The sequence below is a fragment of the Somniosus microcephalus genome, chromosome 3 (assembly GCF_052327205.1).
Source record: "Somniosus microcephalus isolate GS21.2 chromosome 3, FLI_Smic_1.0, whole genome shotgun sequence".
NCBI lineage: Eukaryota > Metazoa > Chordata > Chondrichthyes > Squaliformes > Somniosidae > Somniosus > Somniosus microcephalus.
This window is the reverse complement of record NC_140989.1, coordinates 5,348,050-5,373,842: the sequence shown is the minus strand read 5'-3', so window position 1 is coordinate 5,373,842 and position 25,793 is coordinate 5,348,050. Positions and strand designations below refer to the sequence as shown.

At 50.4% G+C, this 25,793-nt stretch overlaps 1 protein-coding gene across 1 annotated transcript in view; it reads right to left on the bottom strand.

Annotated features, from left to right (window-relative positions):
* The window catches only part of LOC147120805 (adenylate cyclase type 8-like), a 409,028-nt gene that overhangs the window by 309,766 nt on the left and 73,469 nt on the right, over window positions 1–25,793 (bottom strand). The window contains exon 6 of the mRNA XM_085977138.1: window positions 6,490–6,648. Coding sequence (XP_085833264.1) covers window positions 6,490–6,648 — 159 coding nt within the window. The remainder of the gene's footprint in view (window positions 1–6,489; window positions 6,649–25,793) is intronic.

Here is a 25,793-nt window from a genome sequence, read left to right as displayed (position 1 = left end):
ACTTTCACTACCGTACAGTGCAATGGGCAGGATTATGCTGTCAAAAATTTTGAGCCAGATTTTGATTGGGATTTGGATGTTGTAGAATTTTCTTTTTATTGCATATAGGGCTCTTCGGGCTTTTTCTTTTAGTGCATTCACTGCTATGCTGAAGCTCCCTGATGCTGTAATAGTCTCTCTCTCTCTCCCTCGTCTCGCTCTCTCTCTCTCTCCCTCGTCTCTCTCTCTCTCTCTCCCTCGTTCTCTCTCTCTCTCTCCCTCGGTCTCTCTCTTCTCTCTCCTCCCTCGGTCTCTCTCTCTCTCTCTCTCTCCCTCGGTCTCTCTCTCTCTCTCTCTCCTCGGTCTCTCTCTCTCTCTCTCTCCCTCGGTCTCTCTCTCTCTCTCTCCCTCGGTCTCTCTCTCTCTCTCTCCCTCGGGTCTCTCTCTCTCTCCCTCCCTCGGTCTCTCTCTCTCTCTCTCCCTCGGTCTCTCACTCTCTCTCTCTCTCCTCGGTCTCTCTCCCTCGTTCTCTCTCTCTCTCTCTCTCCCTCGGTCTCTCTCTCTCTCTCTCCCTCGTCTCTCTCTCTCTCTCTCCCTCGGTCTCTCTCTCTCTCTCTCCCTCGGTCTCTCTCTCTCTCTCTCCCTCGGTCTCTCTCTCTCTCTCTCCCTCGGTCTCTCTCTCTCTCTCTCTCCCCTTGGTCTCTCTCTCCCTCGGTCTCTCTCTCTCTCTCTCCTCGGTCTCTCTCTCTCTCTCTCCTCACCTCGGTCTCTCTCTCTCTCCTCCCTCGGTCTCTCTCTCTCTCTCTCCCCCTCGGTCTCTCTCTCTCTCTCTCCCCTCGGTCGCTCTCTCTCTCTCTCCCCTCGGTCTCTCTCTCTCTCTCTCCCTCGGTCTCTCTCTCTCTCCCTCCCTCGGTCTCTCTCTCTCTCTCTCCCTCGGTCTCTCTCTCTCTCTCTCTCCCCTCGGTCTCTCTCTCTCTCTCTCTCCTCGGTCTCTCTCTCTCTCTCTCCCTCGGTCTCTCTCTCTCTCTCTCCTCGGTCTCTCTCTCTCTCTCTCTCTCTCCTCGGTCTCTCTCTCTCTCTCTCATCCCTCGGTCTCTCTCTCCTCTCTCTCTCCCTCGGTCTCTCTCTCTCTCTCTCCCTCGGTTCGCTCTCTCTCTCTCTCCCTCGGTCTCTCTCTCTCTCTCTCTCTCCCTCGGTCTCTCTCTCTCTCTCTCCCTCGGTCTCTCTCTCTCTCTCTCTCTCCTCCTCGGTCTCTCTCTCTCCCTCGGTCTCTCTCTCTCTCTCTCCCTCCCTCGGTCTCTCTCTCTCCCTCGGTCTCTCTCTCTCTCTCTCTCTCTCTCCCTCGGTCTCTCTCTCTCTCTCTCTCCCTCGGTCTCTCTCTCTCTCTCTCCCTCGGTCTCTCTCTCTCTCTCTCCCTCGGTCTCTCTCTCTCTCTCTCCCTCGGTCTCTCTCTCCCTCGGTCTCTCTCTCTCTCTCTCCCTCGGTCTCTCTCTCTCTCTCTCTCCCTCGGTCTCTCTCTCTCTCTCTCTCCTCGTCGCTCTCTCTCTCTCTCTCCCTCGGTCTCTCTCTCTCTCTCTCCTCGGTCTCTCTCTCTCTCTCTCTCCCTCGGTCTCGCTCTCTCTCTCTCTCCCTCGGTCTCTCTCTCTCTCTCTCTCTCTCTCTCTCCCTCGGTCTCTCTCTCTCTCTCTCTCTCCCTCGGTCTCTCTCTCTCTCTCTCTCTCCCTCGGTCTCTCTCTCTCTCTCTCCCTCGGTCTCTCTCTCTCTCTCTCTCCCTCCCTCGGTCTCTCTCTCTCTCCAATTCCAATTCCAATTCAAATGCTTTATTGGCATGAAAGTTTACAGAGAACCATATTGCCAAAGCTTACATAGCAAAAAGGTACAGTTTTCCAACATTCTGTTGGTGTCAATCGATTTGACATTTGTTGGGTACATACAATATTACTTTTAAACAATATTAATTTTAAACAGTCTTTGTACTTCATTTGGTACGTTCAATATTAATTTTAAACAGTCCTTAATTTTAAACAGTCCTCAGGTTGTGACATGTTGTTACATATTTGGCCCCAAGGTATGGTCTGTCTCCTTCTCCTAGGACTAATCTCAATTTTGACAGGTCATCCAATTCCTTGAAATCTGGGGTTGTTTGGTTTAGCTTGTTGAATAATATGTTTCTTGATGTGTTGAATTTTTCGCATTTTAGGAGGAAATGCATTTCTGTTTCAACCTCGCCGGCCAGACATTGATCGCATATTCTTTTCTCTCTAGGCTGCCAGGATTTCTTGTATCTGCCTTTTTCAATTTCAGTTGGTGGGTCGCTTAGTCTGTACCTGGTGAGGGGTCTGTCTCTGTTTTGTGTCTCTGATGGTCGTGAGGTAGTCTGCCAGTTTATATTCTCTTTTAGGGCCCGGTAACATTCTAATCTGCTTTGGCTTTCGGTTATTTTGTTCCAATGTTCCAGGTAGGTTTCTTTGCATTGTTTAATGATTTGGTTCACTCGGATTGGTGTTTGGACGGCTGTGTTGGTCTGGGGCTGGTCAGGGTCCGGCTGAGTACTTAGTTTCAGTAGCAGCTGACTCAGGGGACTCTTTTCTGGGTTTAGCTCTTGGGTCTGAAAGGCTTTGAAATGAAGGGTGTCTGGGGAGCTAGATTTGAGGTGATTTAGGAAGTTTAGTGCTCGTTTTTGGATGTTTATTATCAGTGGGTATCTGCCTAGTTCGGCTCTGCATGCATTTGTTGGCGTTTTTCTTTGGGTGCGAAGGATGCTTCGGCAGAATTCTGCATGTAGGGCTTCTATTGTGTGTTTTTCCCATTTAGTGTAGCTTTGGTGATTTAGCGGCGCCCCATACTTCACTACCGTACAGTGCAATGGGCAGGATTATGCTGTCAAATATTTTGAGCCAGATTTTTGATTGGGATTTGGATGTTGTAGAATTTTCTTTTTATTGCATATAGGGCTCTTCGGGCTTTTTCTTTTAGTGCATTCACTGCTATGCTGAAGCTCCCTGATGCTGTAATAGTTAGACCAAGGTAGGTGTAGCTCATAGTGTGTCCTATAGTGGTATCACTGAGGGTAAACTGGTATTTGTTTTCCTGACATCTGGGCCTTTTTGAAAAATCATGATGTTGGTTTTCTTTAGATTTACTGTTAGAGCCCAATTTTGGCAGTATTTGTCGAGTAGGTCTAGTTGTTGCTGTAATCCCTGTTCTGTGGGAGACAGCAGAACCAGGTCGTCCGCATAGAACAGGGATTTCACTTCTCCATCCAGGAGACGGAGACCTGGTGACTCGCTTTGCTCCAGCATGTCTGCTAATTCATTTATGTATATGTTGAACAGGGTCGGGCTCAAATTGCAGCCCTGCCGGATGCCTCTTCTCTGGGTGAAGAAATCGGTGCGTTTGTCTCCAATTTTGACCCCGCATTTGTTTTTCAGATACATTGATTTAATAAAGTCATAGACTTTGCCCCCTATTCCACACTGAAGAAGTTTATAATAGAGCCCTTCGTGCCATATAGAGTCAAAGGCTTTCTTGAAGTCGATGAAACAGGCGAATATTTTCCCATTTTTTGTTTGGTGTATATGTTTTTCAATGAGGGTGTGAAGGGTATAGATATGGTCGGCGGTGCGGTGTTTGGAAGAAAGCCTATTTGGTTTTTTCTGAGGATATTATGTTTGTTAAGAAAATCAAGTAATCTACTATTTAGAATACTGCAGAATAACTTCCCTAGACAACTGTTGACACAGATGCCCGCGGTAGTTATTTGGGTCTGATTTGTTTCCACTTTTATATATGGGGGAGATTAGTCCTTGGCACCAGATATCGGGAAAACAGCCTGAACGTAATATGATGTTGAATAATTTGAGTACCGCACCCTGCATCTCCATATTGCTGAACTTGAGCATTTCATTTTTGATGTTGTCTGGGCCACAGGCTTTCTTTAGGTGGAGAGATTTTGTTTTTGTGGCCAGTTCTTTCCATGTGATTGGGGAGTCTAGAGGGTTTTGGTTGTCTTTAATTGTTGCTTCTAATGTGTGGAGTTTTTCTGTGACCTGATGTTGACTTGGGTTTGTTTCGTTTATTGGGATGTCTTTGTAGAGGTTTTCAAAATGTGTTCTCCAGATGTCGCCATCTTGGATTGGTAATGCTTGCAATTGTGTTGTACTCAGGTTATTCCACATTTCCCAGAATTGTTTTGGATTGGTGGAGTTTTCAATTTCTTCGAGTATTTTGTGGGTATAGTTTTGTGTTTTGTTCCTAATGGTGTGTTTATATCTTTTGAGGGTTTCATTGTATCTAGTACGTAGGTCCGGATTGTTTGGTTGGCGATGCTTTTGGTTTGATATTTTTCTCTGGTCTTTTCTGGCATTTTTGCATTCGTGGTCAAACCATTTCTTATTTTTATTTTGTCTTTTGTGACGCTTCCTCTTCTGTTTCACAAGGTCGGCTTTTACAGCTGCCTCATGGAAGATCATATTTATATCCTCTATGGCCATGTTTACACCATCTCTGGTGATCTCGTATGGGTTTTCTTTAAATTTTGATATTTTACTTGTGAGATCAGGTGACTTTAGTGCTGTGGATGAATTTTTCTCCACTGTCTGGGGCCCATCTGTATGTCTGGTTTATTTTATGGAGCTTACTGGGTTCCTTTTTTGTGTCTGTAGTTTGGGCAGAAAGTTTAAGGTACATATTTATTTGGTTATGGTCTGAGAGGGGGGATTGCTGCCTGACAGTGAATGAGTTGATATCGCAGGGGTCCAGGTCAGTGATCGTATAGTCCACCACACTAGACCAAGAGTTGAGGAGTATGTGAGTCTCCCTAGGGAGTCCCCTCTGAACCTACCGTTAACTATGTACAGCCTAAGGCTCGACAGAGTTGCACTACCTCCCTACCGCTTTTATTTATTTCACGATCAAGGTTGTTCCGATTTGCGATGGCTGGTGTGACATCTAAAGGGGTCTGGCCAACACACATGGTTGTTTCCCTGTGGGTCTATGAAGTCAGGTTCACAACCGGTCCTTGCATTTAGGTCCCCACATATTATCACCTTTCCTTGGGCCTGGAAATGGCTGATTTCCATGTGGAGAGTATCAAATAACTCCTCTTCGAAATATGGCGATTCTATTGAGACGTATGTAGATCGCACATAAGTAAACATCTTTTTTTTGCTATTCCTATATTTTTATCTAGTTTTAGCCATACGTGTGATTTTCCCTGTTTTAACCAGTGAGATGTGTTTGTCCAGTTCTCCCTTATACCACACCAATATTCCCCCGGAGGTTCTGCCCTTGCGTGTTTTAGTGTTCCTCACTGAGGGCACAATGATTTCATGGTACATTGGAGGACAGTGGGTCGGCACGTCCTTTTGGCACCATGTTTCTGTTAACACAATTATATCAATGTCTCTCTCTCTCTCCCTCGGTCTCTCTCTCTCTCTCTTCCCTCGGTCTCTCTCTCTCTCTCCCTCCCTCGGTCTCTCTCTCTCTCCCTCGGTCTCTCTCTCTCTCTCTCCCTCGGTCTCTCTCTCTCTCTCTCTCCCTCGGTCTCTCTCTCTCTCTCTCCCTCGGTCTCTCTCTCTCTCTCTCTCCCTCGGTCTCTCTCTCTCTCTCTCCCTCGGTCTCTCTCTCTCTCTCTCCCTCGGTCTCTCTCTCTCTCTCTCCCTCGGTCTCTCTCTCTCTCTCTCTCCCTCGGTCTCTCTCTCTCTCTCCCTCGGTCTCTCTCTCTCTCTCTCCCTCGGTCTCTCTCTCTCTCTCTCCCTCGGTCTCTCTCTCTCTCTCCCTCGGTCTCTCTCTCTCTCTCTCTCCCTCGTCTCTCTCTCTCTCTCTCTCCTCCCTCGGTCTCTCTCTCTCTCTCTCTCCCTCGGTCTCTCTCTCTCTCTCCTCCGGTCTCTCTCTCTCTCTCTCTCCTCGGTCTCTCTCTCTCTCTCTCTCCCTCGGTCTCTCTCTCTCTCTCTCCCTCGGTCTCTCTCTCTCTCTCTCCCTCGGTCTCTCTCTCTCTCTCTCCCTCGGTCTCTCTCTCTCTCTCTCCCTCGGTCTCTCTCTCTCTCTCTCTCCCTCGGTCTCTCTCTCTCTCTCCCTCGGTCTCTCTCTCTCTCTCTCCCTCGGTCTCTCTCTCTCTCTCTCCCTCGGTCTCTCTCTCTCTCTCTACCTCGGTCTCTCTCTCTCTCTCCTCCCTCGGTCTCTCTCTCTCTCTCTCCCTCGGTCTCTCTCTCTCTCTCCCTCGGTCGCTCTCTCTCTCTCTCTCCCTCGGTCGCTCTCTCTCTCTCTCTCCCTCGGTCGCTCTCTCTCTCTCTCCCTCGGTCTCTCTCTCTCTCTCTCCCTCGGTCTCTCTCTCTCTCTCTCCCTCGGTCGCTCTCTCTCTCTCTCCCTCGGTCGCGCTCTCCCTCCCTCGGTCTCTCTCTCTCCCTCGCTCTCTCTCTCTCCCTCGGTCACGCTCTCCCTCTCTCTCCCTCGGTCGCGCTCTCTCCCTTTAACTCTTTCTCTGTCTCTCGGACCCTGGTATACTCTTACCCGGGTTCACCGGTAGTTTCCATGGCGTCGGCAATGTTCACGTCCAATGACCACACATCAAACTGCCACTTGAGCAGGCCCAATACTCCACACAGGACAAAGCCGGAGTGGATCCCTATCCGCATATCGATTTCCTCTTCATAGCTCAACCGAATCTTCCTGAATGACAGAGAAATACAGGCGGGAGAATTGTTATTCTTTGTGGTTCTTTGAATGGAGAAACGGAGATTAGTAATCTGATGGCTCTCTGTAGGGTGAAGGGATGGTGGCCGATAAGCCACAGTATTGGGGCTCTGAGAAAACGTTTCATTTGGAGATGACAGCTCCTATTACAGCTGGGAGTGAGCGGTGAGTCAACATGAGGCCCAGGAGTTAAAATGGTTCATTTAAATCAAACCGGTCCAGTTTCTGCCCAAACTCGACTCAATGACCTTCCCTTCCCAGCCCTGATTCGAGTGCAATCCAATTTCTAAGCATTTATAACTCCAGTTCTCTTCTGTCTATAAACTCCAACCTATTTTATCCTGAACTCTCTGTCCTCCTCCACGCCACCCCTCCCCCCCCCCCCCCCCAACAATCATTCCCCCACTGACTGGGGTTTATCTCTGGGGCAGGAACGGGACTTCTATCCCCATGGTGATGCACCCCAACCAGCCGACCCTCCCACCACAATGGCCCCTGTGGCCGGACTCATCGTGGGGGGACAGGAAGCCTCTGTTCTGCATGCAAAACCACATTTTGTTTTGATCTTGTGCCTCACGCTCTCCGGCGTGTAACACTGAAAGGTTAGTATTTATCGCCCATCCCGAGCTGCCCCGAGTACAAGCCCACCCTCTCTCAGCACTTGGCAAACAGATTCCCCAATCCCTTCTGACCATCCAACACTAGGTGCCCTGGCCTAGCGGGTATCCTTGGAACCCAGCATGATTTCCCTCATTCACATTTCTTTCATGGGCAAGCATAAACCCACCCCCACAAGGCGGTGCAAACATGGCAGAATGTGTACCTGAGCCCCGCTTCAACAAACAATAAGACTAAAAGCGGACGGACACCCGGCATCGACCTCGGCACCGGACAAGAAAAAGGGACACTCGGCCCAGCCAATCATACGAAGTCCTCCTCGCCAACATCTGGGGATTTGTGCCAAAATTGGGACAGCTGTCCCACAGACTATTCAAGCGACAGCCTGACATAGTCATATTCACAGAATCATACCTTTCAAACTCCTCCATCACCATCCCTGCCATCCCACCAGCAGGACAGACCCACCAGGGGTGGTGGCACAGTGGTATACAGTCGGGAAGGAGTGGCCCTGGGACCCCATGAAGTCTCATGGCTTCAGGTCAAACATGGGCAAGGAAACCTCCTGCTGATTATCACCTACCGCCCTCCCTCAGCTGATGAATCAGTACTCCTATTGAACACCACTTGGAAGAAGCACTGAGAGTAGCAAGGGCACAGAATGTACTCTGGGTGGGGGACTTCAATGTCTATCACCAAGAGTGGTTCGGTAGCACCACTACTGACCGCGCTGGCTGAGTCCTGAAGGACATAACTGTCAGTCTGGGCCTGTGACAGATGGTGAGTAAACCAACACGAGGGAAAAACCTACTTGATCTCGTCCTCATCAATCTACCTGTTGCAGATCCATCTGTCCATGACAGCATTGGTAGCAGTGACCACCGCACAGTCATTGTGGAGACGAAGGCCTAGAAATTCAGTGTAGCCACTTTTGGGGCGGTAAAGTCGGGCGGGCGCTAAAGTTAGCGCCCGCCGGAAAGTGGAGGCCACTTCGCCGATATTCAGTAGCTTTGGCCAAGGAGTTTGGGCGAGCGCTGAAACTGGCGTTGCACTCCTATCTTTAGGCGCTAAGCCGACGGTGCAGACTGATAACGCCGAGGCCGGATGCAGCGCAGGTGCGGTCATGTTTTGATTGACAGCAGACACCCTGACGCCGGCCAGCTCTTAAAGGGGGAAGGGTCGACTTTGTCTGCTGCAACGCCCTGGATAGTGGAGCCCTGCAGCTAGGCCTGAACACTGCTGGTGGACCCAAATAGCGCCTGAAGCCATGCAGAAGGCCCGTGAACGAGCGCAGCGCTTCTCAGAGCATGCTTTGAGGGTGCTGCTTAGGGGTTTGGAGAAGAAAAGAGAGATCTTGTGCCCGGACAGTGGCAAGAAGGCTCCCAGGAGGCAGTACAGGAGAGCCTGGAGGGAAATCGCCCAGAGGGTCTCAGCCAACAGCGATGTCCCCAGGACTGGTGACCAATGCCGCAAGAAGTACAACGACCTCACTCGGTTGGTCAGGGTGAGTACCCTTTCCAGTGTCCTCCTCATCCTTGCATGTGCACCTCACATTATGGGCAAAGGGACCTCAAAGGCCTAATGGCCAGCCCTCCTCCCGCAGCTATGGCACTGGCATGATCATCAATAGCACTTTCTGCACTTTACACACTGGCCAAGCTATTCGACCATGGGAGGCAGTGCACACAACAACAGGGCACCACACTGGCCAAGCTATTCGACCATGGGAAGCAGTGCACACAACAACAGGGCACCACACTGGCCAAGCTATTCGACCATGGGAGGCAGTGCACACAACAACAGGGCACCACACTGGCCAAGCTATTCGACCATGGGAGGCAGTGCACATAACAACAGGGCACCACACTGTACTTAGAGGCCGTCCTTTCTCTTGCAGGCCAAGCTGGCGCAGAATCTGAAGAGCCGGACTGTCACCGGGGGAGGCCGTGTCCAGTTCCAGGAGCTCAGTGACCTGGAGGAGCGCGTGGCTCGACTCATGCGTGCCCGGGTGGTTGGCTCCGTAGCTATTGGAGATGCCGACCCTGTGCTGGGCCCCAATGGTAAGGACATGACCGTTTGGACCTCTCTCGTTCCCCTTGCGCTTCAGATCTACATCCATTGCCACTGTCCCACCAATGCGCATAATGCCAACACTCATGCCTCCCTCGCTGACGCCCTGTCCTCACTCTAAAGCTACTCTTGTGCCTTCCTGCTTTCAGCTGGTGAGGAGGAGGTCCCTGAAGCTGAGAGTGCCAGTCCCTCGGAAGAGGAGGACGACGAGGACCAAGAGGAAGGCGGCACATCGGGGGAACCCTCATCCGCGCCAGGGGATGGCAATGGAGGGGACACGTCTTGCCTGGAGGAGAGCCAGGGGGAAGTGTTGCAGGGGGGTGTAGCTCCTGGGCCCCGTGGCGTCCAGGCACGCGGGAAGGGTCGGGCAGCACGGCTGCCTTCTCCCCAGAGGGGGGAAGTGTTGCAGGGGAGGGCAGTTGCTGGGCCCAGTGGCGTCCAGGCACGCGGGAAGGGTCGGGCAGCACGGCTGCCTTCTCCCCAGAGGGGGGAAGTGTTGCAGGGGAGGGCAGTTGCTGGGCCCAGTGGCGTCCAGGCACGCGGGAAGGGTCGGGCAGCTCGGCGGCCTTCTCCCCAGAGGGAGAGTCCGGCCTCCAGTCCGGAGACGGTCCTCGCCCAGGAGGTGCGCCTCCTTGATGAAATGTTCGCGGACTCGGAGCGGCGCCACACCGAGTTCATGGGGGTTGTGGGACAGTTGCCTCAGGCCATTGAGTCTCTGGCTCATAGTGTGGCCGATTTCGGGGCCTCACAGGCCAGGGGTGTCGACCAACTCGCGGCAGCACAGGACGCGAGTCGCGAGTCCATGAGTGGTGCCGTCCAGACACTGGCTGGTCTGATGCGGGCACAGACCAGGGCAGTTCGGGCACTCACTTCTGCCACACTCGCTGTGTCACGGACGCATCGCCAGGGCACCCGCCGCCCTGCTGCAGCACAGCGGTCTGGCCTTCACCAGATTGCTGCGCTTGCTGCAGCGCCAGCCCGGCCGAGTGCCAGTGTCTCTGGCGACCAGCGAGCGCCTGGCATCAGCCAGCTTGCCCCCATTGCTGCAGCCGCCACTGCCATTCCCCCAGCCAAGCTGCGACGAGCTGCTGGTGAGACTGATGCTGCCCAGCCACAGCTGCAGCAGTCAGCAGCCGGCCCCTCCAGGGCCGGACCTCGTCTAGGCCGACCCCCAAGGGCATCTGCCGTCACGCATTGTGCCCCTCAGGAGCCTTCCCCCAGCCTTGCAACACCCACAGGGCCCAGGTTGAGGCGGAGCAACAGGTCGGACAGGGGCCGGAGAAGCCTGCACAAGGACTCGCCCTCTCGGCACACCAAGTAGAGTGTGTTGCCAACTGTTTTTTTTATATGGGGGTGTTTGTGTTCTGTATGGGGGGGTTTGTCTTGGTTAGGCCGAGGATGAAGGCCAATTGGATGGACAAGTTTTGTTATTCCTCCCCAGGTTGTGGGAGTGAGATATGTTTTTGACTGTTTTTTGGGGGTCTTGTCTGTTTTTCTGTTTCATGTGGGAAGGGCCCTGAGTTTGTTAAATAAAGCTTTTTATTTATTCAGCTTGTCCAGGTGTCATGTTTCAAGTGGTTGTTGCATTAACCGGCTGAGGGCTTGCGGAGCGGCTGCATTCAGGTGCGTTCATTGCCACAAGCCATTCCCTGACAGGGGGCCTAGAAGTGTCGTTCAATAAGCCGCCGGCGGACGGCCCTTGGACCTTGTGGCTCCCTCCTGGGCTGGTACTCCTCCTCCTCCTCCTCCTCCTCCTCATGGTCCTCCTGCTCATCCTCCTGAGGTGGTGGTCCAATGTGAGGTGGCAGTGCCTGAGTCCTGCGGATAGCCAGGTTGTGCAGCATGCAGCAAACGACGACGAACTGGGAGACTCTATCCGGCGAATACTGTAGAGATCCGCCGGAACGATCCAGGCAGCGGAACCGTTGCTTGAGGACGCCAATCGTTTGCTCTATGATGTTCCTTGTGGCTTGATGGCTTTCGTTGTATGCCTCCTCAGCAGGGGTCCTGGGCGCGCGGAGCGGGGTCATAAGCCATGTACACAAAGGGTAGCCCTTGTCCCCAATAAGCCATCCCCTTGGCGGGGGCTGTGCCTCAAACATGTCAGCCACAGTAGTCTGGCGCAGGATAAATGCATCGTGGCTGCTTCCTGGAAAGCGGGCATTGACAGCTAGGATGCGCTGCCTGTGGTCACACACCAGCTGTACATTGAGGGAATGGTAGCCCTTCCAGTTGCGGTAATCCTCGGCATTGTCGATAGGTGCCCGCATAGCCACATGCGTGCAGTCAATGGTGCCCTGCACCATGGGGAAGTCGGCGATCCTGGCAAATCCGACTGCACGCTGCTCCTGCCTCTCTAGGGTCATGGGGAAGGAGATGAATTGGTGTCTCCTTGCGAAAAGGGCATCGGTGACCTGCCGGATGCAGCGATGCACGGCGAACTGGGAGATGTTCGCTATGCCCCCAGCAGCGGCTTGGAAGGATCCGCTTGCATAAAAGTTCAGAGCCACCGTGAACTTCACTTCCACCGACAGAGACGTCCTGCACATCAGCTGTGGACGCAGATCTCTGCGAAGCAGCTGGCAGATCTCTGCAACCACCTCCCTTCTGAAGCGCAGCCTCTTAACACAATGCGCGGCAGTCATGGTGAGATAGGACACCTGCTGCCGGTATTCCCTGAGTGGGTAAGGCCTACGTTGCCGACGCCTGATGGCCCCTCTGCGTCTAGGCATGGCTGGCCCTCTCACACGGCGTCTGCGAGCCCTTCGCACATAATGCTGGAACTGAGGGTTGGAACCCCATGCAGCCCCCATAATAAACTTGCAAACAGTGAAATCACAATGAGTCAAATTTCCAAGCTCTGGCCAGAAGCCAAAAATACCTCTCCTAGGTTGTCCCAAATCAGTAAGGTCTGTTCCTTGGTCTCTGTCCAGAAATCCGTTGCACTAAAGTCATTGCAGCAAAATGGCTGGCCTTTATAGTTCAGTCTAAGTGCCCTTTAATTAGCGCTCCCCGAGGCCCACAGGGCCTCTGCTGCGTTCCACTTCACAGTTCTTAACAGCGCCACGCCCACATTGGGCGGGCGCCACTGAATTTCCGGTTTGGGGCGCACAAACAGCGTTGCACGACAAAATGACGTCACAAGCTGCGCGCGCAGCTGAGCGGGCGCAAACACTTTGCGCCGGCGCTAAATGTCAACTGAAGTTGGGCGTAGGTGCAGATCGGCCTGCGCCGGGCGCTAAGTGCCTAGCGCTCGAAATCTACCCCTCTTATGGCGCTAACGGCTGGCGAACGCAACTGAATTTCTAGGCCGAAGTCTGGTCTTCACACTGAGGGCACACTCCATCGTGTTGTGTGGCACTACCACCGTGCTAAATGGGATAGATTCAGAACAGGTCTAGCAGCTCAAAACTGGGAATCCATGAGGCACTATGGGCCATCAGCAGCAGCAGAATTGTATTCCACCATAATCTGTAACCTCAGGGCCCGGCATATCCCTCAGTCTACCATTACCATCAATCCAGGGGACCAACCCAGGGTCAATGAGGAATGTAGAAGAGCATGTCAGGAGCATCACCAGGCGTACCTAAAAATGAGATGCCAACCTGAGGAAGCTACGACACAGGACTACATGTATGCTAAACAGCAGAAGCAGCATTCTATAGACAGAGCTAAGTCATCCCACAATCAATGGATCAGATCAAAGCTCTGCACTCCTGCTACATTCAGTTGTGAATGGTGGTGGACAATTAAACAACTAATGGGAGGAGGAGGCTCCATAAACATCCCCATCTTCAATGATGGTGGAGCCCAGCACGTGAGTGCAAAAGACAAGGCTATGGCTGAAGCATTTGCAACCATCTTCAGCCAGAAGTACCGAGTTGATGATCTATCTCGGCCTCCTCCTGAAGCCATTCTTCAGCCAATTTGATTCACTCCACGTGATATCAAGAAACGGCTGAGCGCACTGGATGCAGCAAAGGCTGCGGGCCCCGACAACATCCCGGCTATCGTGCTGAAGACTTGTGCTCCAGAACTAGCCATGCCTCTAGCCAAGCTGTTCCAGTACAGCTACAACACTGGCATCTATCCGACAATGTGGAAAAGTGCCCAGATATGTCCTGTCCACAAAAAGGAGGACAAATCCAATCCAGCCAATTACCGCCCCATCAGTCTACTCTCAATCATCAGCAAAGTGATGGAAGGTGTCATCGACAGTGCTATCAAGCGGCACTTACTCACCAATAACCTGCTCACTGATGTTCAGTTTGTGTTCCGCCAGGACCACTCAGCTCCAGACCTCATTACAGCCTTGGTCCAAACATGGACAAAGGAGCTGAATTACAGAGGTGAGGCGAGAGTGACTGCCCTTCACATCAAGGCAGCATTTGACCAAGTCTGGCATCAAGGAGCCCTAGTAAAACTGAAGTCAATGGGAATCAGGGGGAAAACTCTCCACAGGCTGGAGTCATACCTAGCACAAAGGAAGATGGTTGTGGTTGTTGGAGGCCAATCATCTCAGCCCTAGGACATCGCTGCAGGAGTTCCTCAGGGCAGTGTCCTAGGCCCAACCATCTTCAGCTGCTTCATTAATGATCTTCCCTCCACCATAAGGTCAGAAGTGGGGATGTTCGCTGATGACTGTACAGTGTTCAGCGCCATTCACAACTCCACAGATAATGAAATGGTCCATGCCCGCATGCAGCAAGACCTGGATGGCATTCAGGCGTGGGCTGATAAGTGGCAGGTAACATTCGCGCCACACAAATGCCAGGCAATGACTATCTCCAGCAAACGAGAGTCTAACCACCGCCCCTTGACATTCAACGGCATTACCATCACCAAATTCCCCCACCATCAATATCCTGGAGGTCACCATTGAACAGAAACTTAACCGGACCAGCTACATAAATACTGTGGCAACAAGAGCAGGTCAGAGGCTGGGTATTCTGCGGTGAGTGTCTCACCTCCTGACTCCCCAAACCCTTTCCACCATCTACAAGGCACAAGTCAGGAGTGTGATGGAATATTCTCCACTTGCCTGGATAAGTGCAGCTCCAACAACACTCAAGAAGCTCAACACCATCCAGGACAAAGCAGCCCGCTTGATTGGCACCCCATCCACCACCTTAAACATTCACTCCCTCCACCATCGGCGTACCATCTACAAGAAGCACTGCAGCAACTCGCCAAGGCTTCTTCGGCAGCACCTCCCAAACCCGCGACCTCTACCACCTAGAAGGACAAGGGCAGCAGGCGCATGGGAACACCACCACCTCCAAGTTCCCCTCCAAGTTACACACCATCCTGACTTGGAAGTATATCGCCGATCCTTCATCGTCGCTGGGTCAAAATCCTAGAACTCCCTCCCTAACAGCGCTGTGGGAGTACCTTCACCATATGGACTGCAGCGGTTCAAGAAGGTGGCTCACCACCACCTTCTCAAGGGCAACTAGGGATGGACAATAAATGCTGGCCTTGCCAGTGAAGCCCACATCCCGTGAACAAATAAAAAAATACATTACCACCCATTACCACTGTAGTGTATGTGCCTTTAAGTCAGAACTACTTTTACAGCTCCTGTATACTGTAGCACCAGCAGTGACCACACCGGTATATAAGCTTTGCACATGCCTCTGTACCCCCAGTCTAGAGACTACCCTCCTCCAGTAAAGACCTGTTTATTGTTCATGTACAGCATCCGTGTGATTATTTAATAATAGCATATCCACTGAACCACGGATCCAACAGTGGCGATGAGTGTTGATTCGAATCTACCTGCAACATAAAAAAAAAAATTTTTTTAATAAAAATAGTCGAGGCCAGGAACACGGGCGTCAACCACGAGCAACCGGCCAGCAGTCAGGCAGAGATTGAACTTCGCAGGGGAGGCTGTGGAGAGCCGGGCTTGGTTCCCCAGCCACGACGAGCAGTAAGAGACCGATGACAGGTCCAGCGCAGACCCTTCCCGAGCAGCGGCGGCTGGAGCCGACCGACGGCGGAGAGAAAGCCGAACAGCGTCGACGGGGTAAGACAGAGGGTGAAGAGTGCAGGGCGCAGCCGGGGGTTGAACACCGAACGGCGTCGAGAAAAAGAAAACAAACCGGAGAGAGCGAGGGTTGAGAAACAGCCGGGTTCTAGACAGAGCGGCGTCGAAAAATATAAAAAGAACACGCAGAGCACAGCCAGGGCTCACGGGCTGAACAGGGTCTGCGGGGTGAAGAAAGGGGAGACGCCATTGAGCCACGGAGAAGAAGGAAGAGCGCAGGAGGCGCCATTTTTAGAAGCCGCAGCGGAGAAGGGCGAGCGCGGGAAGGAAGGAAAGCGCGGGAGACGCCATTTTGTGCCAGCGGAGAAGAAGGGGAAGCGCGGGAGGCGCCATTTGTGACAGTTAACTCACACCCAAGGATGCCGAAGAGTGGCAGTACCTCTACGTTCGACAATGAAGTCGAAGATTGGGTGACATATGTGGAACGTATTAAGGTGTACTGCAGGGCGAATGAAGTGCCAGATGCTAATAAAGCACTGGTTCTGTTAAATTCCATGGGTGCAAAAACTTATGGGTTACTGCGAAATCTAATAACCCCAGAGGAGCCGGTAAACAAGAATTTTGAAAGTATAGTAGATATTAGGTCCGTGAATGATTGAGACACGGACAGCAGGAGTGGAACAAAATAAGTCTTTACTGGTGGAAGTCAATAGTGAAACTGAAAAACAGAGGCTCACTAGCGCCTTTTATACAGGGGTGGTCACTGCCGGTACTGCAGTCTGAGACCAGTTATTCTCTTAAAGGTACATACACAACAATTCCTCCCCTTTTAGATAAACAGTACATAACATTCATTTAACAACTAAATGATAACTAATTACAATCACAATTACTGTTGCTAGATACATTGGTTAAGTTTAAGCAATTATAAGTTCAGTCTTTGAGGAGGCTTCCTGATTCTGTCTGGATAACGCCTCTTTGGGGTATCAGGTTCTTCTGGCAATGTTGAGTCGGGATCAATGTCGTTGTTTGGTTCATCTGCTTCCAATATTACCGGTTCTGCGGTAGCTGCAATTGGAACGTCGATTTCATTACCAGGTGTATCAGATCGTGGTGTGGAGTTGACGTTTTCCAGTGACTCTAGAATCTGGTCAGCATGGCGTCTTACAATGCTCTCCCCAACGTCCACGGTATACATGAGAGGTCCTTGTCGTGTACAAATCGTTCCTGGCTGCCATTTCTCAGTGCGGTAGTCCCGGGCCAAAACTGGTTGACCTATCTTAAAACTCCTGGTCGGCCTTTCATTCATATTCTGAAACTACCTGTTCTCCACATCTCTTCGGACGTTTGGCTTAACCAAATCCAAGCGGCATCGTAGTCTTCGATTGAAGAACATCATGGCTGGAGTTTGGTTGGTAACCGCATGTGTCGCATTCCGGTAGGCAAACAAGAAGTTGTCCACCTTGTGTTGTAGGGTTATATCTTCATTACACATTGCCTTGATAGCCTTCTTGAATGTTTGGACAAACCTCTCGGCCAATCCATTAGTGGCTGGATGATATGGGGCAGATGTGTAATGCTTAACACCATTGTTCTTTAAGAACCTCCGGAACTCTTCAGACACAAACTGTGGTCCATTGTCAGAGCAAATCTGTTCAGGCAGCCCATTCCTGGCGAATATGGTTCGTAAAACTGCGATAGTTTTTTCCGTGGTGGTTGAGGACATTTTTATTACCTCTGGCCACTTTGAATGTGCATCCACCGCAATTAAAAACATTGAGTCCATGAAGAGACCAGCAAACTCAATGTGCAGCCTTTGCCATGGAGATGAGGGCCACTCCCATGGATGCAGAGGAGCTTGTGGTGGGGCGTTTTGGACCTTCTGGCATCCTGCACAGCTCTTGGTCATCTCTTCGATTTCTCTATCGATTCCCGGCCACCACACAAACGCTCTGGCTAAGTTCTTCATTTTTACCCCACCCAGATGACCCTCATGAAGCTCATTGAGCACTCTATCCGTCAACTTAGGTGGAATTACTACTCTGGATCCACACATCAAGGTTCCTCTGCACACTGGCAGCTGTTCTCTTCTCGGCGAGAATGCTGGCAGTAGTGGTTCGCCATGTGCTGGCCATCCCTTCACCGTTAAATCATAGACCCGTGATAGTGTCGGGTCATTCCGTGTTTCCTTTTCTATGTTTGCATTCGTCACAGGGAGATATTCGACTATGGTCGAGTGGAATAGCTCCATTGGATCCACTGCAAGGTCTTCTTCCTCCACCGTCGGCAACGGTAGGCGTGACAATCCATCAGCATTTCCATGCTGTTTAGTTCCTTTGTACTCGATGTCATATTGGTGTGCCCCTAGGAAAAGGGACCATCTCTGCAGCCGTTGTGCTGTCATTATCGGTACGCCCTTCTGAGGGTTGAAAATGGAGACAAGAGGTTGATGATCGGTTAGTAGAGTAAATTTTTGACCGTGCAGGTAGTGATTGAACTTCTTCACCCCCCACACTAGGCTGAGGGCCTCTCTGTCAATCTGGGCGTAGTTACGCTTGGCAGAAGTTAACGAGCGTGACGCAAAAGCTATCGGCCTCTCTAAACCATCAAGGAATTTATGTGACAGTACCGCCCCAATGCCATAGGGAGACGCATCACACGCCAGTCTGATTGGCAGTGCTGGGTTGTAGTGAGCCAATACTTCCCTTGAAGTGATCAAGTCCTTACTCTTCTGAAAAGCACGCTTACAATCATCGCTCCATTTCCATGCTACCCCCGTTCATAGCAGGGCGTTCAGTGGGTGCAGAATTGTCGACAAATTCGGCAAAAACTTATGGTAGTAATTCACCAATCCGAGGAATGACCTCAGTTGTGACACATTTTCAGGCGCTGGGGCCTTAACAACCGCTTCAATTTTGTCAGGGGACTTATGTAACCCCTCTTCATCAATCACGTGGCCACAATACGATATCTGTTTCTTAAAAAATTCGCACTTGGGGCGGTTGGCTCGCAGCCCATATTCCCGTCGTCTAGTGAGCACCTGTTCTAGGTTGTTAAGGTGTTCACTGTCATCTTCACCTGTCACAAGGATGTCGTCCAAGTAACACTGAGTCCCCGGAATCCCTTGCAGGACTTGTTCCATCGCTCTTTGCCATATCGCTGGAGCCGATGCTACTCCGAATATCAATCGATGATACTGGTAAAGACCTTTGTGAGTGTTTATCGTGAGATACTTCCTAGAGGACTCTTCAACTTCCATCTGCAAATATGCTTGTGCTAGGTCAATTTTTGTAAAACGCTTCCCTCCAGACAGTGAGGCGAAGATGTCTTCTATCCTTGGAAGAGGATATTGTACTGTGTGAAGGATTGGGTTCACCGTCACCTTGAAATCCCCACAGATGCGAATCTTCCTTGGCTCCCCGGACTTATTGCTTAACGTTTTCTTCATGACAGGAACGATGGGTGTCACCCACTCGCTCCAGTCGACCTTAGACAACATGCCCGCCTTCTCCAGATTCTCCAGCTCTGCCTCGACGGCTGGGCGAATTGCATTTGGTACCGGTCTTGCTTTGAAAAACTTGGGAACTGCATTCTCTTCTATTTTTATCGAGGCGGTTATGCCTTTAAGCGTGCCCAGTTCTTGTTGAAATACCTCTTTGGCGTTAGCTAAGATTGTTGACAATCGTCCAGGAGTGACGTCTTCATCTTTTTTACCGTCCACCGTCATTGCATGAATGGAGTGCCAATCTAAGTTTATCTTCCTGATCCATTCCCGTCCCAATAACGGTGGTCCACCATTTGGCAGTATGTAGAGATACAATTTCCGTATTTTCTTGCCGTTGTATTCGACAGGCACCCTTATTTTTCCTCTGGGGTATACTTTTTGCCCCGTATACGTCGTCAAGACGATGGATGTCTCTCTCAAGGGTATGTGGGAAAATAGCCGCTCGTAGTCTCGTCGATTCATGACGGTTAGCGCTGATCCTGTATCCAATTCCATTTTAACTTGGGACCCTGCTATCGTGAGGGTGACCCAAATGGTTCGGTGATCCTCTTTTGCGATTACATTGTGAAGTTTGAGACAGCTTAGTCTCCTGTTCCCGGATTCACTATCGCTCATCTGGTCTTCGGAACTACTGTCCGTCATCTTTTGTACTTTCTTGTACGGTTCCTTAGTAGCCTTTTTGTTGTCGCTGGTCTTCTTCCCAGACCTGCAAACTCGTGCAATGTGTCTCACCTTCCCGCATTGCCTGCATATTTTGTCTTTGGACCAGCAGTCCTTCTGGTCATGGTTAGTTCTGCCGCAGCGATAACATTTTGCAAATCCCCGTGTAATTTCGTGGGTGCCGTATTCCTGTGGTTTTTGTTGAATTTCTGCAGTTCCCCTGGCTGCTGCTTCATACGATACTGCCACGCTGAAAGCCTTATCTAGCGTCAGCTCTTTCTCTGAGAGTAACTTCTTCTGTGTGCCTTCACTCAGGAGTCCACAGACAAATTTGTCCCGTAGGGTATCTGCCAGTCCTGCTCCGAACTGGCAGTGCTTTGATAGCTTGCGTAGTTCCGTAAGATACTCAGCATTGCTCTCATCTTTGTGCTGAGTTCTCCTGTGGAATTTAAATCTTTCTGCTATCAACAGCGGTGCCGGGTTTAGGTGTTCCTGTAGGACAGCAACAATTTCGTTAAAACTCTTCGCCTTCGGTTTGGCTGGAGTAATCAGGTCCCGCAATAGGCCGTACGTTCTAGCGCCCATTAAGTTTAGCAATATCGATGCCTTTTTCTCCTCCGCTATTTCATTTGCCTCGAAATATACCTCGACTCTTTCCACATACGTGGTCCAGTCCTCTAATGTATTATCAAAAGCAGTGATACAGCCAGTCTTCGGCATCTTGCAAATCTAAAATGGCGCCTCCCACGCTTTGCCTTCTTCCCCGCTGTTGTTAGCGCTGCTTTCCACGGTTTCTTGCGCGTTTAATATTTTTTTTAAATTTTTTTTAAAATTATTTTCCCGTCGTGGAGCGGACCCTCTGGGACACTTCCCTCCCTCTTCTTAGGTCCGAACGCTGCCCGGCTGCGAAGCACTGGCCGCGCCCTGTGTGCTCCACCCTCTCTCTCTCTCTTTGCTTCCCGACTCGCTGCCCGGCCCCGTTGCAGAGCCACCCGATCGAGCTCTAGCCCGCCGCAGCCCAGGAAGGATCAGTGCACTACCTGCCACCAGCCCGATTAGCTGGGAAACCACAGACTGGGGAACCAAGCCTGGCTCTTGACAGTCTCCCCTGCAAGTTTTCAATCTGATGATATGGAGGGCGGTTGCCCACGGTCAACGCCCGTTTCTCGAGTTTCTTTGGATTCTGTTTTTTTCTTTCTTCTGGCTTCGACCTTCAATAACGTCGTCTGAGGTGCTGCCGAGTTGCAGGTAAGTTCGTTTCTTCCTCGTCGCCAGTATTACGTCCGTGAATGATTGAGACACGGACAGCAGGAGTGGAACAAAATAAGTCTTTACTGGTGGAAGTCAATAGTGAAACTGAAAAACAGAGGCTCACTAGCGCCTTTTATACAGGGGTGGTCACTGCCGGTACAGCAGTCTGAGACCAGTTATTCTCTTAAAGGTACATACACAACAGTAGAAATCCTACAGGACCACTTAAACCCCACACCACTGCTGATAGCAGAACGATTTAAGTTCCATAAAAGGAACCCACACAAAGACGAAAGCAATGCTGAGTACCTAACGGAACTGCGCAAGCTATCGAAATACTGCCAGTTTGGAGCGGGACTAGCAGATACGTTAAGGGACAAGTTTGTGTGTGGGCTACAAAGTGAAGGAACCCAGAAACGGCTTCTATCAGAAAAGGACCTTACGCTGGACAAAGCTTTCAGTATGGCAGTATCACACGAAGCAGCCGCAAGGGGCGCTGCAGAGATACAACGGAGAGCGCAAGAATATGGCACCAATGAAATGTCCTATGGAACAGGGAAGTGCTATCGCTGCAGCAGAACAACACATGACCAGAAATATTGTTGGTTCAAGGCCCAAGTGTGCAGACAGTGTGGGAAAGCAGGACACATAGCAAGAGTCTGCAGGTCTGGGAAGAAAACCAACAGTAAGAAATCTCCACAGGAGAAGTACAAAAAGGTACACCAGGTGATGGACAGTGGTTCAGACGAACAGAAAAGTGACACAGACTCCGGAAGCAAGGAGCTGGGTTGTCTGAAACTACATAAGGTAACAGAAATGGAGGATCACCAGACTATCTGGGTTACACTCAAGATAGACGGAGTCCAAGTGAAAATGGAATTGGACACAGGGTCAGCTCTAACAGTCATAAATCAAAGAGACTACAAGCGGCTATTTTCACACATACCCTTGAAAGCTACAGAGATTGTCTTGAAGACATATACGGGGCAAAAAGTCTACCCCAAAGGAAAAATAAGGGTGAAAGTGACATATAAAGGCCAGGAAATACCTAAAATGGATATATATGTATTGCCAAATGGAGGACCACCACTGCTAGGATGTGAATGGATCCGGAAGATACAATTAGATTGGCATTCCATACAGGCACTAAAGGTTGAGGCCAAAAAGGATGACGACGTCACACCTGGACGACTGTCAAAAATGCTAACTGACGCAAAAGAAGTGTTCCAGGAGGGACTAGGAACACTAAAAGGAATAACAGCAATGATTTAAAATAGAGGAAAATGCAAGCCCAAAGTTTCTGAAGGCCAGACCAGTGCCTTATGCGATCAGACCAGCTGTTGAAGCAGAGCTGGAAGGGTTGGAACGTTCAGGAGTACTGTCCAAAGTGGACTGGAGCGAGTGGGCTACACCCATCATTCCTGTAATGAAGAGGTCGTTGAGTAATACGCCTGGGGAACCAAAGAAGGTCCGCATCTGTGGGGATTTTAAGGTGACAGTGAACCCAATCCTTCACACGGTGCAATATCTGCTTCCACGAATTGAGGATATTTTCGCCTCGCTGTCTGGAGGTAAACGCTTCACCAAAATTGATCTAGCCCAGGCGTACTTGCAAATGGAGGTAGAAGAAGCTTCGAAACATTACCTTACGATCAACACTCATAAAGGTCTCTATCAATACAACCGGCTGGTGTTTGGAGTAGCCTCAGCTCTGGCTATCTGGCAAAGGGCGATGGATCAGGTCCTGCAAGGGATTCCAGGGACCCAGTGTTATTTGGACGACATCTTGGTCACGTGCGAAAATGACGGTGATCACCTCGCCAACTTGGAGAAGGTGCTCACCAGATTAAAGGAGTATGGGCTACGAGCTAATCGCCACAAGTGCGAGTTTTTCCAGAAACAGATCTCGTATTGTGGCCACGTCATCGATGAAGAGGGGTTACATAAGTCCCCTGACAAGATTGAGGCAGTAGTCAAGGCTCCAGCACCGGAAAATGTGTCACAACTGAGGTCGTTCCTCGGGCTGGTAAACTACTACCACAAGTTCTTACCAAATTTGTCTACAGTATTACACTCGCTGAACACCCTACTGCAAACAGGGGTACCATGGAAGTGGGATGACGAACGTAGACGAGCTTTCCAGAAGTGTAAAGAATTGATCACATCAAGAGGTGTTGGCCCATTTCAACCCAGCACTACCAATTCGTTTGGCATGTGATGCATCACCCTATGGTATTGGAGCGGTGCTGTCGCACAAGTTCCCAGCTGGGTTGGAGAGGCCAGTAGCCTTTGCGTCTCGGTCACTAAACTCAGCCGAGCGCAACTACGCCCAAATTGACAGGGAGGTCCTCAGCCTAGTATGGGGAGTAAAAAAAATTCAACCACTATCTGCATGGGCAGAAGTTCACCTTGCTGACTGACCACCAACCACTTGTCTCCATCTTTAATCCTAAGAAGGGCGTTCCAGTGATGACTGCACAGCGGTTACAAAGATGGTCCCTGTTTCTAGGGGCGAATCAATATGAAATAGAATATAAAGGCACGAAACAGCATGGGAACGCTAATAGGCTGTCGCGCCTGCCACTGCCTACAGTGGAGGAAGCACCAGCAGTGGACCCTATCGAAATATTTTATTCATCAATAATTGAACGATTGCCAGTAACAAACGCGGATATAGAGAAGGAGACCCGCAATGATCCGACGCTGTCGAGGGTATATGAATTGACGGTGAGGGGATGGCCAACACATGGCGACTCACTGTTGCCAGCATTCTCATCCAGAAGAGAACAGCTGTCAGTATGCCAGGGGACAGTGATGTGTGGATCCAGAGTGGTGATTCCACCCAAGTTAAGGGAGAGAGTGCTAAATGAGCTACATGAAGGTCATCTGGGGGGAGTGAAAATGAAAAGCCTTGCTAGGGCTTATGTGTGGTGGCCGGGAATCGATCAACAAATCGAAGACCTAAATAAGAGCTGCTTAGGATGCCAGAAGGTCCAAAATGCACCACCACATGCCCCTCTACACCCATGGGAGTGGCCCTCCTCTCCATGGCAATGGGTGCATATTGATTTCGCTGGTCCAGTCATGGACTCAATGTTCTTAATAGCAGTGGATGCTCATTCAAAGTGGCCTGAGGTGATAAAAATGTCTTCAACCACTACAGAGAAAACGATTGCAGTCCTACGGACCATATTTGCCAGAAACAGTTTGCCAGAGCAGATTTGCTCTGATAATGGACCACAGTTTGTGTCCGACGAGTTCCAAAAATTTATGAGAAGGAATGGGGTAAGGCATTACACATCCGCCCCGTATCATCCAGCCACAAATGGATTGGCTGAGAGGTTCGTACAAACCTTTAAGAAGGCGATCAAGGCCATGTGCGACGATGAAATTCCACTACAGCATAAGATGGACAATTTCTTATTAGCCTACCGAAACGCGACACATGCAGTTACCAACCAGACCCCGGCCATGATGTTCTTTAACCGAAGGTTGAGATCTCGTCTGGACTTGCTCAGACCAAATGTGCGAAGAAATGTTGAGGACAAACAATTCCAGCACATCATCCAGCCGACAAGGAGCTTCAATGTAGGGCAACCAGTCTTGGCCCGTGACTATCGAACAGAGAAATGGCAACCCGGAATGATATGTACAAGGCAGGGGCCATTAATGTACATAGTGGATGTCGGGGAGAACATTGTGAGACGCCACGTCGATCAGATCTTAGCGTCACAGGAACGTGTCAACCCCATGTCTCGAGTACCTGGGGATGAACCCGACATACCGGTAGCATCTGCTTCAGACCCAGTAGCAGTGGAACCCGATGAACTACCCGATGAAAAGGGGTCAGAATCGCCTCTGCACCAAGAACAAGACCCTCCGGAAAGGCGCTATCCCGAAAGGGTCAGGAAGCCGCCCCAAAGACTGAATCTATAAATGGACTTTTGCTATTTAATGTACATGTTGAAATGTTAATTGTTATTTGAATATTAGGGGTACTACTAATCTAAAAGGGGAGGAATTGTAGTGTATGTGCCTTTAAGTCAGAACTACTTTTACAGCTCCTGTATAGAGTCATAGAGTCATAGAGTTTTACAGCACAGAAAGAGGCCCTTCGGCCCATCGTGTCTGCGCCGCCCATCCATCCCTGTCCAGTCTAATCCCATTTTCCAGCATTTGGTCCATAGCCTTGTATGCAATGGCATTCCAAGTGCTCATCCAAATGCTTCTTGAATGTTGTGAGGGTTCCTGCCTCTACCACCCTTTCAGGCAGTGAGTTCCACATTCCAACCACCCTCTGGGTGAAAAAGTTCCTCCTCAAATCCCCTCTAAATCTCCTGCCCCTTACCCTGAATCTATGCCCCCTTGTTATTGACCCCCCTACTAAGGGGAAAAGTTCCTCTTTGTCTACCCTATCTATGTATACTGTAGTACCGGCAGTGACCACACCGGTATATAAGCTTTGCGCATGCCTCTGTACCCCCAGTCTAGCGACTACCCTCCTCCAGTAAAGACCTGTTTATTGTTCATGTACAGCATCCGTGTGATTATTTAATAATAGCATATCCACTGAACCACGGATCCAACAACCACCCCAGATAATGCAGGTGCCATTTTGCATCCAGTAAAATTTCCGTTCAGTGGTGCCCAACCATTTTCTAAACTAGATCTTTCTCAGGCTTACCTGCAATTGGAGCTTGCTGAAGGAAGCTAGAAATTGACAGCAATAAATGCACATCGATGACGTCACTGTTACAAAAGGCTGGAGTTTAGTATTGTCTTGGCTCCAGCCGTATTTCAGAAAACCAGGGAGACAATCCTTGGATGATCTCCTGGTTACTGGGAGATCAGAGGAAGAACATCTGCCAAATCTTGATGCAGTTTTCAAGCTTTTATACCAATAGGATCTCCAAGTAAAGAAGTCCAAATGCCTGCTGGCACAAGGCTCCGTGCAGAATCTTTCTTTCATTGTTAAGAAGTTTGGTGTTCAACCATCAAAGCAGGTTGAAGCAATAACTTCAACACCTG